The 14824-nt window shown below is 62.6% G+C and overlaps 1 protein-coding gene across 3 annotated transcripts in view; it reads left to right on the forward strand.

Annotated features, from left to right (window-relative positions):
• elmo3 (engulfment and cell motility 3) overlaps positions 1 to 14824 on the forward strand; it is a 133382-nt gene that overhangs the window by 55210 nt on the left and 63348 nt on the right. For all 3 annotated transcript variants that reach the window (XM_070897769.1, XM_070897768.1, XM_070897770.1), the window contains 3 exons: positions 3867 to 4036; positions 6407 to 6506; positions 13941 to 14092. In XM_070897769.1, coding sequence (XP_070753870.1) covers positions 3867 to 4036; positions 6407 to 6506; positions 13941 to 14092 — 422 coding nt within the window. The remainder of the gene's footprint in view (positions 1 to 3866; positions 4037 to 6406; positions 6507 to 13940; positions 14093 to 14824) is intronic.

Raw genomic sequence — 14824 nt, forward strand, 5'->3', positions numbered from 1 at the left:
TATGTGTGTGTGTGTGTGTATTATAGATATACTCTTTTAAAGGGGCAATGTATTCTTGCTCTTTCTCATATATACAAAATATACATTGCCCCTTTAAAATAGTATCTGTTTAAGTAGTGAGGCCCACAAGCTGTCAAGCACATGTTCTGGGGCTGAGTTTCCTCAGGGCTTCTCCAGTTCCAGTGGCTTAACTTTGGTGTGAATTTGGCAGAAACCCCACTCGCGTATAATTGGGGTTAGCACCAAATGCCCTCCAAATGTGGGGGTAACACCCCCGAGGAATTTCACCAACTTGGTACAGCATAGACCCGGCATCGACCCTGCCCGGTTACTGATTGGCCGGAGTGTGGTGGCAAAGGTTCCTGCGGGGCACCGCTTTAAGAATACAAACAGCTTGTGGTCCCCACTTCTTTAAAAAAAAGGTATTCTTTCAAAGGGCCGATGTACGACTGAAGGGCCCTGGGAGAGGTGTGCGCTGATGGAAGAGGTTAACCTTTGAATCGAATCTGCCATGAAAGTTTTTATTAAAGGATCATTTCAATTTAAAGGGGCTGTGTCACAATGACGTGTCTGGGTGCTGATGATTGGGCCTACAGCAGCTAATGCCCTGGGCCTGCTCCAAGACCTCGAAAAGCCAGCAAGGTCGCAGGAAGTGAGCCGCCTGTCCCGCTATCTATTGCTCTTCCTCGTCTCCCCTTTCTTCAATCTCCCTGTTGATAACTTCAAACGCTGGTGGCCAAGAGGGAGAGGCTGAGAAATCGGCCAGGACTCCTGCTCCTGCAGGAAAGAAAAAAAGAAAGATATATTCACAACATCAGGTCATCCCAAAGCGCTTTACAGCCAATGAAATACTTTTGGAGTGTAGTCACTGTTGTAATGTGGGAAACGCGGCAGCCAATTTGCACACAGCAAGCTCCCACAAACAGCAATGTGAAATGACCAGATAATCTGTTTTAGTGATGTTGGTTGAGGGTCAAATATTGGCCGGGACACTGGGAAGAACTCCCCTGCTCTTGTTGAAATAGTGGCCTTTTACGTCCACCTGAGAGAGCAGAAGGGGCCTCGGTTTAACGTCTCATCTGAAATACAACACCTCTGACAGTGCAGCACTCCCTCAGCACTGCACTGGGAGTGTCAGCTTGAGTTATGTGTTCAAGCCTCTGGAGTGGGATTTGAACCCACGACCTCCTAACTCAGAGGCGAGAGTGCTGCCCACTGAGACCCAAGGTGCCGTGGGTGGGTGGGATAGGATTTGCTCATCCATGAATGAGCATGTGGGCAAGGTACCCAAGGTTGTGTGTGTGTGGCGGGGAGGGGGAGAGAGAGGGAGAGAGTGGAGTGGGGGGAAGGAGAGAGTGGAGTGGGGGGAAGGAGAGAATGGAGTGGGGGGGAGGGGAGAGGGAGAGAGTGGGGGGGAGGGGAGAGGGAGAGAGTGGGGGGGAGGGGAGAGGAGAGAGTGGGGGGGGGGGGAGAGGAGAGAGTGGGGGGGGGAGAGGAGAGAGAGGGAGAATGGGGGGGGTGGGAGAGAGTGAGTGTGGGGGGAGGGGAGAGAGTGAGTGTGGGGGGAGGGGAGAGAGTGAGTGTGGGGGGGGGGAGAGAGTGTGTGTGGGGACGGGGAGGGAGTGAGTGTGGGTGGGGGGAGGAGAGAGTGTGGGTGGGGGGAGGAGAGAGTGAGTGTGGGGGGAGGGGAGAGAGTGAGTGTGGGGGGGGGAGAGAGTGTGTGTGGGGGCGGGGGGGGAGTGAGTGTGGGTGGGGGGAGGAGAGAGAAAGTGGGGGGAGGAGAGAGAGAGAGTGGGGGGAGGGGTGAGAGAGAGAGTGGGGGAGGGGTGAGAGAGAGAGTGGGGGGAGGGGTGAGAGAGAGAGTGGGGGGAGGGGTGAGAGAGAGAGTGGGGGGAGGGGTGAGAGAGAGAGTGGGGGGAGGGGTGAGAGAGAGAGTGGGGGGAGGGGTGAGAGAGAGAGTGGGGGGAGGGGTGAGAGAGAGAGTGGGGGGAGGGGTGAGAGAGAGAGTGAGGGGAGAAGGTGAGAGAGAGAGTGGGGGGAGGGGTGAGAGAGAGAGCGGGGGGAGGGGTGAGAGAGAGAGAGCGGGGGGAGGGGTGAGAGAGAGAGAGCGGGGGGAGGGGTGAGAGAGCGAGCGGGGGGAGGGGTGAGAACACGAGCGGGGGGAGGGGTGAGAGAGCGAGCGGGGGAGGGGTGAGAGAGCGAGCGGGGGGAGGGGTGAGAGAGCGAGCGGGGGGAGGGGTGAGAGAGCGAGCGGGGGGAGGGGTGAGAGAGCGAGCGGGGGGAGGGGTGAGAGAGCGAGCGGGGGGAGGGGTGAGAGAGCGAGCGGGGGAGGGGTGAGAGAGCGAGCAGGGGGAGGGGTGAGAGAGCGAGCGGGGGGAGAGGTGAGAGAGCGAGCCGGGGGAGGGGTGAGAGAGCGAGCAGGGGGAGGGGTGAGAGAGCGAGCGGGGGGAGGGATGAGAGAGCGAGCGGGGGGGAGGGGTGAGAGAGCGAGCGGGGGGGAGGGGTGAGAGAGCGAGCGGGGGGGAGGGGTGAGAGAGCGAGCGGGGGGAGGGGTGAGAGAGCGAGCGGGGGGGAGGGGTGAGAGAGCGAGCGGGGGGGAGGGGTGAGAGAGCGAGCGGGGGGAGGGGTGAGAGAGCGAGCGGGGGGGAGGGGTGAGAGAGCGAGCGGGGGGGAGGGGTGAGAGAGCGAGCGGGGGGAGGGGTGAGAGAGCGAGCGGGGGGAGGGGTGAGAGAGCGAGCGGGGGGAGTGGTGGGAGAGAGAGAGCGGGGGGAGGGGTGGGAGAGAGAGAGCGAGAGAGCGAGCGGGGGGAGGGGTGGGAGAGAGAGAGCGAGAGAGAGCGCGGGGGGAGGGGTGGGAGAGAGAGAGCGCGGGGGGAGGGGTGGGAGAGAGAGAGCGAGAGAGAGAGTGGGGGAGGGGGAGAGAGAGAGAGAGAGTGGGGGAGGGGGAGAGAGAGAGAGAGTGGGGGAGGGGGAGAGAGAGAGAGAGTGGGGGAGGGGGAGAGAGAGAGAGTGGGGGAGGGGGAGAGAGAGAGTGTGGGGAGGGGAGAGAGAGAGAGTGTGGGGAGGGGAGAGAGAGAGTGTGGGGAGGGGAGGGGAGAGAGAGAATGTGGGGAGGGGAGAGAGAGAGTGTGGGGAGGGGAGGGGAGAGAGAGAATGTGGGGAGGGGAGGGAGAGAGAGTGTGTGGGGAGGGGAGGGGAGAGATAGAATGTGGGGAGCGGAGAGAGAGAGTGTGGGGAGGGGAGGGGAGAGAGAGTGTGGGGAGGGGAGGGGAGAGAGAGAATGTGGGGAGGGGAGAGAGAGAGTGTGGGGAGGGGAGGGGAGAGAGAGTGTGGGGAGGGGAGAGTGAGAGGGGTGGGGGTGAGGGGTAGGGTAGGGGTGAGGGGTGGGGTGGGGTAGGGTGGGGGTGGTGTAGAGGATTAGTAAGGGTATTCCAGAGCTCAGGGCCTAGGCAGCTGAAGACATGGCCACCGATGGTGGGGTGATGGAAATTGGCGGATGCACAAGAGGCCAGAATTGGAAGAGCGCAGAGATCGGAGGGTTATGGGGCTGGAGAAGCTTACGGAGAAAGAGAGGGTGCAAGGAGGGAGGGATTTGAACACGAGGATGAGAATGTTACATTCGAGGTATTGCCGGACGGGGAACCAATGTAGGTTGGCGAGTGCAGGGGTGATGGGTGAGTGGGACTAGTGTCTGTGGGTCTGCCACAAAGGGTTAAACCTGCACCTACACATCTGGAAGTCCAGTCAAAAAAATACTGATCCCACTCCCCAAAAACCTACAATTTCCAGTTCAGTGTTCAAGGGCCGCCCCTTTAAATGGTAGAAATTGCTCGGTTGACTCTTCAGCTGTTTCTCTTCCTGTGCCAGAGCCGGGAGGCAGAGAACCTCTACACCGGGATCCAGAGCGGGAATTACGACGTGCGCTTTGACTCGCTGAAGGGGCTGGCCATCCTCTCCAAGGATATTACCTTCGCCCAGGAGTTCATCAGTAAGGACGGGATCGCTGTGCTGGTCCGCATTGTGGAGAATGGCAACGAGTGAGTAGGGACCTAGGCGCCAAGCCAAGGCACATTCAGTGCCTGAAGGACGTTGAAACAAAAAGGACTTGCATTTATATAACGCCTTTCGGGACCTCCGGAAGTCCCCAAAGCACCTTAAACCCAATTAAGTACTATTTGAAGTGTACTCACTAGGAAACACGACAGCCCAATTTGTGCACAACAAGCTCCCACAAACAGCAATGTGATAATAACCAGATAACTTGTTTTAGTGATGTTGGTTGATGGATACCGGCGTGAATTCCCCTACTGTCCTTCGCAATCGTGCCATAGGATCCTTTACATCCACCTGTGGGAGTAGACGGGGCCTTGGTTTAATGTCTAATCCGATAGACGGCACCTCTGACAATGCAGCACTCCCTGAGTACTGCACTGGAGTGCCAGCCTGGATTTTGTGCTCAAGTCTCTCGAGTGGAACGTGAACCCACGATCTTCTGACTCAGAGGCGAGAGTGCTACCCACTGAGCCACTCGCTAACACCCGGATACCATCAGACCTTGCCCCCAATTCATGCAGAGTTACCATGCCTGTGGGACACAGGCGAGGCCTGTTGCTCGGGGCAACTCGAGGAGTGAAAGTCACTCGTCAACACCATCGCTCTTTGCGCTTCAGCCTTGAGTTAAAATCGGCAACATGCCTGTTATGATTTGGGCTCCTCCAGATCTGTTTTCTCAGGCCCAATGCAAAACAATAGCTTTCATAGGCAAGCTCTTCGCCAGCTTTGCACTGAAGTGAGACCTTGTGCACGAGGTTATCTCGGATAGTGTGGGAAGGGCCAAGAGTTAACCTATTTATTGTCGATAGACTACACACCCACATCACTTCAGGATCTGTCACGCCAGACCAAACAACCACTGCCTTGCTCACAGGCTGTCAAGTCACTGGGAATAAGCAGTGACAGACCATTACCACAAGGGGTGTTTGAGGCGAATCGCACAAATGCACTTTAGGGCAAGCTAGATAAGTACATGGGGGAGAAAGGAATAGAAGGATTTGCCGATCATGTTAGACAGGGTAGTGGGAGGCTCGTGTGGAACAGAAACACCAGCACTAACTGGATGGGCCGAATGGTCTGTTTCTGGGCTCTATGAATAACACAGTCCCGTAGACCGGTTCACGATGAGTTAAATAGACAAGCCATTCAGCTGAGTTCCATTCAATGATTTTTTTTCTCAGGTCTTTGAGACAAACCTGTGGCAATGGGAGTAGCGGTCTGATCCCTATAGTCTACGTAAACCTACGGAGCAACTTCCTGTCTTTGTGTCTATTGCAGTCAACTCAGAACAGCTACTCGCTGGTATATAAACGTGTGGGTCCTTATATGCCACTCCTCTTTGCACTTCTCAATGGTGTGCCTGTATTTCTATCTGTAATTCCAAATTGAACAAAGAACAGAAAGCTTCAGGATCAAGCTTTAAGTGTCCTCTGCTGTACTCCAGGGACTTCAGACCAGGCCCCGGGATTCGATTTGGTTATCGACACAGCGGCTGATGGGCGCATTCTCCTTTCACCCCTCGAGCCTACGTTTGAATCTGCTGTGGAAGGGTTCTATATTTGAATGAAGTTTGAACCCAGCACCTGTAAGTACGGACCCACATGTCCAATGTCCACAGTTTGGCACTGACCAGGATGGCTGGAGTGGGCAAACAGAAATGCCAGACTGGGCCAGCAGAGGGCACTGTTTGGAGCTTGGCTTGGGAGCCATGTTAGGGCAGGGTCAATTGTCCTGTTACTGGGTACAGTAAGTGGGAAAATGTTCCCGACTATCACCCAGACACCCTTGCAGTCTCAGCTGTGGCTTAGTGTGTAGCTTCTGAGTCAGAAGGTCGTGCTTTAGCACATAATCCAGGCTGACGCCTCAGTGCAGTACTGAGGGAGTGCTGCACTGTCAGAGGTGCCGTCTTTTGGATGAGGTGTTAAACCAAGGCCCAGTCTGCCCTTTTCAGGTGGATGTAAAAGATCCCTATTCTGGAAAAAAAAAAGCAGGAGAATTCTCCCCAGTGTCCTGGCCAATATTTTCCCCTCAACCCACATGACTAAACAAACAGATTATCACATTACTGTTTGTGGGATCTTGCTGTGTGTAACTTGGCTGTGGCATGTCCTGGATTACAACAGTGACTGCACATCAAAAGTTCTTAATTGGCTGTGAAGTGCTTTGGGATGTCCTGCAGTGGTGAAAGGTGCTATAGAAATGCACGTTTTTTCTGTTTTGACATTAAAACATGTGGCGTTCCTGACTTTGTAGCTTCATTGCGATCTCCCTGGCCCAGGCTGCTCGCTCGGACCTTGGTGAGTGTCATCTGTATCACCCCAAGTAATGAAGTGATTGTTTCTTGTGTTGTTCAGCACTGGCGAGAGTCTGGCTCACACTCTGAATGCTTTCATTGAGCTTATGGAACATGGCGTCGTCTCCTGGGAAACGCTCACCCAAGTTTTCATCAAGAAGGTAAGGCTTCCTGTGAGACCACTAGGGGGCGCTGTGACTAGTAGTAGGCTGCACCTCTGGTTTAGGCATCTGAGCTCCGATTGGCTGGTTACTGGTCAGTGCCTTTATTGAGCTGGCCTGCAGCTCCAGATCAACTCTGGTTCGAAACATGTCACTGTACTAATTCTCAGTTGAACCAGCAGGCAGCCTGATCCAGCTTTGTCTAAACGGTAAGGTCCATTTTGCCCCATGGATACCCACCTTCTGCCACTCTGGTCATCCGAGCAGCCCCGTTGATGATAAGTGGATCCTATGTTGTGATACTGGGCCATGCCGACTCGGAGTGCTCCCAAGGCCAATCACTGGTCTGCGCTGAGCTAGCTGGCCATGGCCAGCGGTCCTGACCTTTGCTATGGTACGGATCTGCCGGCACTAGTGGATCACATCAGAACAGGAGTGGACCATTGAGCCCCTCGAGCCTGTCCCACCATTCACTGAGATCATGGCTGATCTGTGACCTAACTCCATGTACCTACCTTTGCCCCATATCCCTTTGTACCATTGCTTAACAAAAATCTAATCATTGATCTGGGCAGGGAGGTTGTGGGAGATCGGTGGAGTGACTTGTGCTGCAGCATTACTCCAAACATGTGGCGATCTGATCTGTCGGAGGCTGGTGGCTCCTCACGCGGGCAATTAGCACCAAGCAGTGTGTTTCAAGGTTCGGAGAGCAGGCGCCTCACTGTGCCTCTGGTGTAGCTACAGCAACGTAAAAAAACTCAAAACAGATCAGCACTCGCTTTCAACCAGTGCGGGAGGAGCTGGGCGAGTGGCCCTCGCGGGACAGGCTGGGCGAGTGGCCCTCACGGGAGGAGCTGGGCGAGTGGCCCTCAGGGGAGGAGCTGGGCGAGTGGCCCTCGCGGGGGGAGCTGGGCGAGTGGCCCTCAGGGGGAGCTGGGCGAGTGGCCCTCGCGGGAGGAGCTGGGCGAGTGGCCCTCGCGGGAGGAGCTGGGCGAGTGACCCTCACGGGGGGAGCTGGGCGAGTGGCCCTCACGGGGGGAGCTGGGCGAGTGGCCCTCACGGGGGGAGCTGGGCGAGTGACCGTCACGGGGGGAGCTGGGCGAGTGACATTCACGGGAGGAGCTGGGCGAGTGGCCCTCACGGGAGGAGCTGGGCGAGTGGCCCTTGCGGGGGGAGCTGGGCAAGTGGCCCTCACGGGGGGAGCTGGGCGAGTGACCGTCACAGGGAGAGCTGGGCGAGTGGCCCTCACGGGAGGAGCTGGGCGAGTGGCCCTCACGGGAGGAGCTGGGCGAGTGGCCCTCAAGGGAGGAGCTGGGCGAGTGGCCCTCACGGGAGGAGCTGGGCGAGTGGCCCTCACGGGGGGGAGCTGGGCGAGTGGCCCTCACGGGGGGGAGCTGGGCGAGTGGCCCTCACGGGGGGAGCTGGGCGAGTGGCCCTCACGGGGGGGGAGCTGGGCGAGTGACCCTCACGGGAGGATCTGGGCGAGTGACCGTCACGGGGGGAGCTGGGCGAGTGGCCCTCATGGGGGAGCTGGGCGAGTGGCCCTCGTGGGAGGAACTGGGCGAGTGACCATCACGGGGGGAGCTGGGCGAGTGGCCCTCGCGGGGGGAGCTGGGCGAGTGGCCCTCACGGGAGGAGCTGGGCGAGTGGCCCTCGCGGGGGGAGCTGGGCGAGTGACCGTCACGGGGGGAGCTGGGCGAGTGGCCCTCACGGGGGGAGCTGGGCGAGTGGCCCTCACGGGAGGAGCTGGGCGAGTGACCCTCGCAGGGGGAGCTGGGCGAGTGGCCCTCACGGGACAGGCTGGGCGAGTGACCGTCACGGGGGGAGCTGGGCGAGTGGCCCTCACGGGAGGAGCTGGGCGAGTGACCGTCACGGGGGGAGCTGGGCGAGTGACCGTCACGGGGGGAGCTGGGCGAGTGGCCCTCACGGGGGGAGCTGGGCGAGTGACCGTCACGGGAGGAGCTGGGCGAGTGACCGTCACGGGGGGAGCTGGGCGAGTGGCCCTCGCAGGGGGAGCTGGGCGAGTGGCCATCACAGGACAGGCTGGGCGAGTGACCGTCACGGGGGGAGCTGGGCGAGTGACCGTCACGGGGGGAGCTGGGCGAGTGACCGTCACGGGGGGAGCTGGGCGAGTGGCCCTCACGGGACAGGCTGGGCGAGTGGCCCTCATGGGAGGAGCTGGGCGAATGACCCTCACGGGACAGGCTGGGCGAGTGGCCCTCACGGGAGGAGCTGGGCGAGTGGCCCTCACGGGACAGGCTGGGCGAGTGGCCCTCACGGGACAGGCTGGGCGAGTGGCCCTCACGGGAGGAGCTGGGCGAGTGGCCCTCGCGGGAGGAGCTGGGCGAGTGACCCTCACGGGGGGAGCTGGGCGAGTGGCCCTCACGGGGGGAGCTGGGCGAGTGGCCCTCACGGGGGGAGCTGGGCGAGTGACCGTCACGGGGGGAGCTGGGCGAGTGACATTCACGGGAGGAGCTGGGCGAGTGGCCCTCACGGGAGGAGCTGGGCGAGTGGCCCTTGCGGGGGGAGCTGGGCAAGTGGCCCTCACGGGGGGAGCTGGGCGAGTGACCGTCACAGGGAGAGCTGGGCGAGTGGCCCTCACGGGAGGAGCTGGGCGAGTGGCCCTCACGGGAGGAGCTGGGCGAGTGGCCCTCAAGGGAGGAGCTGGGCGAGTGGCCCTCACGGGAGGAGCTGGGCGAGTGGCCCTCACGGGGGGGAGCTGGGCGAGTGGCCCTCACGGGGGGGAGCTGGGCGAGTGGCCCTCACGGGGGGAGCTGGGCGAGTGGCCCTCACGGGGGGGGAGCTGGGCGAGTGACCCTCACGGGAGGATCTGGGCGAGTGACCGTCACGGGGGGAGCTGGGCGAGTGGCCCTCATGGGGGAGCTGGGCGAGTGGCCCTCGTGGGAGGAACTGGGCGAGTGACCATCACGGGGGGAGCTGGGCGAGTGGCCCTCGCGGGGGGAGCTGGGCGAGTGGCCCTCACGGGAGGAGCTGGGCGAGTGGCCCTCGCGGGGGGAGCTGGGCGAGTGACCGTCACGGGGGGAGCTGGGCGAGTGGCCCTCACGGGGGGAGCTGGGCGAGTGGCCCTCACGGGAGGAGCTGGGCGAGTGACCCTCGCAGGGGGAGCTGGGCGAGTGGCCCTCACGGGACAGGCTGGGCGAGTGACCGTCACGGGGGGAGCTGGGCGAGTGGCCCTCACGGGAGGAGCTGGGCGAGTGACCGTCACGGGGGGAGCTGGGCGAGTGACCGTCACGGGGGGAGCTGGGCGAGTGGCCCTCACGGGGGGAGCTGGGCGAGTGACCGTCACGGGAGGAGCTGGGCGAGTGACCGTCACGGGGGGAGCTGGGCGAGTGGCCCTCGCAGGGGGAGCTGGGCGAGTGGCCATCACAGGACAGGCTGGGCGAGTGACCGTCACGGGGGGAGCTGGGCGAGTGACCGTCACGGGGGGAGCTGGGCGAGTGACCGTCACGGGGGGAGCTGGGCGAGTGGCCCTCACGGGACAGGCTGGGCGAGTGGCCCTCATGGGAGGAGCTGGGCGAATGACCCTCACGGGACAGGCTGGGCGAGTGGCCCTCACGGGAGGAGCTGGGCGAGTGGCCCTCACGGGACAGGCTGGGCGAGTGGCCCTCACGGGACAGGCTGGGCGAGTGGCCCTCACGGGAGGAGCTGGGCGAGTGGCCCTCACGGGACAGGCTGGGCAAGTGGCCTTCACGGGACAGGCTGGACGAGTGGCCCTCACGGGACAGGCTGGGCGAGTGGCCCTCACGGGAGGAGCTGGGCGAGTGGCCCTCACGGGGGGAGCTGGGCGAGTGACCGTCATGGGGGGAGCTGGGCGAGTGGCCCTCACGGGACAGGCTGGGCAAGTGGCCCTCACGGGAGGAGCTGGGCGAATGACCCTCACGGGACAGGCTGGGCGAGTGGCCCTCACGGGAGGAGCTGGGCGAGTGGCCCTCACGGGAGGAGCTGGGCGAGTGGCCCTCACGGGACAGGCTGGGCGAGTGGCCCTCACGGGACAGGCTGGGCGAGTGGCCCTCACGGGAGGAGCTGGGCGAGTGGCCCTCACGGGACAGGCTGAGCGAGTGGCCCTCACGGGACAGGCTGGGCGAGTGGCCCTCACGGGACAGGCTGGGTGAGTGGCCCTCACGGGAGGAGCTGGGCGAGTGGCCCTCACGGGACAGGCTGGGCGAGTGGCCCTCACGGGAGGAGCTGGGCGAGTGGCCCTCACGGGACAGGCTGGGCGAGTGGCCCTCACGGGACAGGCTGGGCGAGTGGCCCTCACGGGACAGGCTGGGTGAGTGGCCCTCACGGGAGGAGCTGGGCGAGTGGCCCTCACGGGACAGGCTGGGCGAGTGGCCCTCACGGGAGGAGCTGGGCGAGTGGCCCTCACGGGACAGGCTGGGCGAGTGGCCCTCACGGGAGGAGCTGGGCGAGTGGCCCTCACGGGGGGAGCTGGGCGAGTGGCCCTCACGGGGGGAGCTGGGCGAGTGGCCCTCACGGGAGGAGCTGGGCGAGTGGCCCTCACGGGGGGAGCTGGGCGAGTGGCCCTCGCGGGACAGGCTGGGCGAGTGGCCCTCACGGGAGGAGCTGGGCGAGTGGCCCTCACGGGAGGAGCTGGGCGAGTGGCCCTCACGGGAGGAGCTGGGCGAGTGGCCCTCACGGGAGGAGCTGGGCGAGTGGCCCTCACGGGACAGGCTGGGCGAGTGGCCCTCACGGGACAGGCTGGGCGAGTGGCCCTCACGGGAGGAGCTGGGCGAGTGGCCCTCACGGGACAGGCTGGGTGAGTGGCCCTCACGGGACAGGCTGGGCGAGTGGCCCTCATGGGACAGGCTGGGTGAGTGGCCCTCACGGGAGGAGCTGGGCGAGTGGTCCTCACGGGACAGGCTGGGCGAGTGGCCCTCACGGGAGGAGCTGGGCGAGTGGCCCTCACGGGACAGGCTGGGCGAGTGGCCCTCACGGGGGGAGCTGGGCGAGTGGCCCTCACGGGGGGAGCTGGGCGAGTGGCCCTCACGGGGGGAGCTGGGCGAGTGGCCCTCGCGGGACAGGCTGGGCGAGTGGCCCTCACGGGAGGAGCTGGGCGAGTGGCCCTCACGGGACAGGCTGGGCGAGTGGCCCTCACGTGAGGAGCTGGGCGAGTGGCCCTCACGGGGGGAGCTGGGCGAGTGGCCCTCACGGGGGGAGCTGGGCGAGTGGCCCTCGCGGGACAGGCTGGGCGAGTGGCCCTCACGGGAGGAGCTGGGCGAGTGGCCCTCACGGGACAGGCTGGGCGAGTGGCCCTCACGGGAGGAGCTGGGCGAGTGGCCCTCACGGGACAGGCTGGGCGAGTGGCCCTCACGTGAGGAGCTGGGCGAGTGGCCCTCACGGGGGGAGCTGGGCGAGTGGCCCTCACGGGGGGAGCTGGGCGAGTGGCCCTCACGGGGGGAGCTGGGCGAGTGGCCCTCATGGGGGGAGCTGGGCGAGTGGCCCTCACGGGGGGAGCTGGGCGAGTGGCCCTCGCGGGACAGGCTGGGCGAGTGGCCCTCACGGGAGGAGCTGGGCGAGTGGCCCTCATGGGAGGAGCTGGGCGAGTGGCCCTCACGGGGGGAGCTGGGCGAGTGGCCCTCACGGGAGGAGCTGGGTGAATGACCCTCACGGGACAGGCTGGGCGAGTGGCCCTCACGGGGGGAGCTGGGCGAGTGGCCCTCACGGGGGGGAGCTGGGCGAGTGGCCCTCACGGGGGGAGCTGGGCGAGTGGCCCTCACGGGGGGAGCTGGGCGAGTGGCCCTCGCGGGAGGAGCTGGGCGAGTGACCGTCACGGGGGGAGCTGGGCGAGTGGCCCTCACGGGGGGAGCTGGGCGAGTGGCCCTCGCGGGACAGGCTGGGCGAGTGGCCCTCACGGGGGGAGCTGGGCGAGTGGCCCTCGCGGGGGGAGCTGGGCGAGTGACCGTCACGGGGGGAGCTGGGCGAGTGGCCCTCACGGGGGGAGCTGGGCGAGTGGCCCTCGCGGGACAGGCTGGGCGAGTGGCCCTCACGGGAGGAGCTGGGCGAGTGGCCCTCACGGGACAGGCTGGGCGAGTGGCCCTCACGTGAGGAGCTGGGCGAGTGGCCCTCACGGGGGGAGCTGGGCGAGTGGCCCTCACGGGGGGAGCTGGGCGAGTGGCCCTCGCGGGACAGGCTGGGCGAGTGGCCCTCACGGGAGGAGCTGGGCGAGTGGCCCTCACGGGACAGGCTGGGCGAGTGGCCCTCACGGGAGGAGCTGGGCGAGTGGCCCTCACGGGACAGGCTGGGCGAGTGGCCCTCACGTGAGGAGCTGGGCGAGTGGCCCTCACGGGGGGAGCTGGGCGAGTGGCCCTCACGGGGGGAGCTGGGCGAGTGGCCCTCACGGGGGGAGCTGGGCGAGTGGCCCTCATGGGGGGAGCTGGGCGAGTGGCCCTCACGGGGGGAGCTGGGCGAGTGGCCCTCGCGGGACAGGCTGGGCGAGTGGCCCTCACGGGAGGAGCTGGGCGAGTGGCCCTCATGGGAGGAGCTGGGCGAGTGGCCCTCACGGGGGGAGCTGGGCGAGTGGCCCTCACGGGAGGAGCTGGGTGAATGACCCTCACGGGACAGGCTGGGCGAGTGGCCCTCACGGGGGGAGCTGGGCGAGTGGCCCTCACGGGGGGGAGCTGGGCGAGTGGCCCTCACGGGGGGAGCTGGGCGAGTGGCCCTCACGGGGGGAGCTGGGCGAGTGGCCCTCGCGGGAGGAGCTGGGCGAGTGACCGTCACGGGGGGAGCTGGGCGAGTGACCGTCACTGGAGGAGATTGGCAAGTGACCCTCGCGGGAGGAGGCGGGCGAGTGGCCCTCACGGGAGGAGGCGGGCGAGTGACCCTCACGGGAGGAGGCGGGGAGCAGGAATGTCCGGATACAGTGAATGGAAGAACTTGGATTGACACATCACCTTCCACATGCTCAGGGTGTCCCCCAGCACTTCACAGCTGGGGATTCACTTTGAATTGAAGTCCCTGTGCCGAATAATCCGTTCGCCAGGAGAAGCTCACTAGGCGGACCAACGGTGCGTTACTGGCACTTTTCTGCGGCTGGGCTGTGGGACATTGTCATAACAGTGTAGGGGAGTTTTACCCTGTATCTAACCCTGTGCTGTACCTGCCCTGGGAATGTTTGATGGGACAGTGTAAAGGGAGCTTTACTCTGTATCTAACCCTGTGCTGTACCTGCCCTGGGAGTGTTTGATGGGACAGTGTAGAGGGAGCTTTACTCTGTATCTAACCAAGCGCTTTCTGACCTGGGAGTGTTTGATGTTAACACTGGGTGCTCAGATTGAAAAGTGCTCCAGCCCTAGCATTCATGTCCCTCGCCTTGGTTAGCATAAAAGAACATGCGAAAGGTAGTGAAAGGCCAGTGTGGGTCACACTGCAGCCTGGTGACCTTCAACCTCATTAACCTGTTGACCTGTTATGTAGATTGCAGGGTTTGTGAACAAGTCTGCAATGGACGCATCGATCCAGCAGCTGTCCCTGGCCATCCTGGAGAGTATGGTGCTCAGCAGCAACTACCTGTTCCAGCTAGTGAAGAACGAAGTGCCCCTGGACAGGCTCATCGCCCACCTACAGGTGTAAGTAGTAGCGAGACCCACTCACAGGCCACATCAGGTGTGCCTCTGCCCCAGGAACCCATCTCCCAGTCTGTAGAGACTTTAACCGCTCCAACTACAAAACAAAATCCAATGTTGTTGCTGGCACTTGGTGAAGATGGGGGTCGTTCCTGCTCTGGACCATGGCCTGTTATATTGAATGTTGGTCCCTGGTTTTATAAGAACATAAATAGGAGCAGGAGTAGGCCATTTGGCCCCTCGACCCTGCTCCATCATTCAATAAGATCATGGCTGGTCTGATCTTGGCCTCGACTCCACTTCCCTGCCCGTTTCCCATAACCCTTGACTCCCCTATCATTCAAAAATCTGTCTATCTTCACCTTCAATGACCCAGCCTCCACAGCTCTCTGGGGCAGAGAATTCCACAGATTCACGACCCTCTGAGAGAAGAAGTTCCCGTCATTTCCGTTTTACATGGGCGACCCCTTATTCTGAGACTATGCACCCAGTTCTAGATTCCCCCATGAGGGGGAACATCCTCTCTGCATCTACCCTGTCAAGCCCCCTCAGAATCTTATATGTTTCAATAAGGTCACCCCTCATTCTTCTAAACTCCAATGAGTATAGGCCCAACCTGCTCAATCTTTCTTCATAAGACACCCCCTTCATCTCTGGAATCAACCTAGTGAACATTCTCTGAACTGCCTCCAATGCAAGTATATCCCTTCTTAAATAAGGAAATCTGAACTGTAC

Source organism: Pristiophorus japonicus, chromosome 13, assembly GCF_044704955.1.
Source record: "Pristiophorus japonicus isolate sPriJap1 chromosome 13, sPriJap1.hap1, whole genome shotgun sequence".
Classification (NCBI taxonomy): Eukaryota; Metazoa; Chordata; class Chondrichthyes; family Pristiophoridae; genus Pristiophorus; species Pristiophorus japonicus.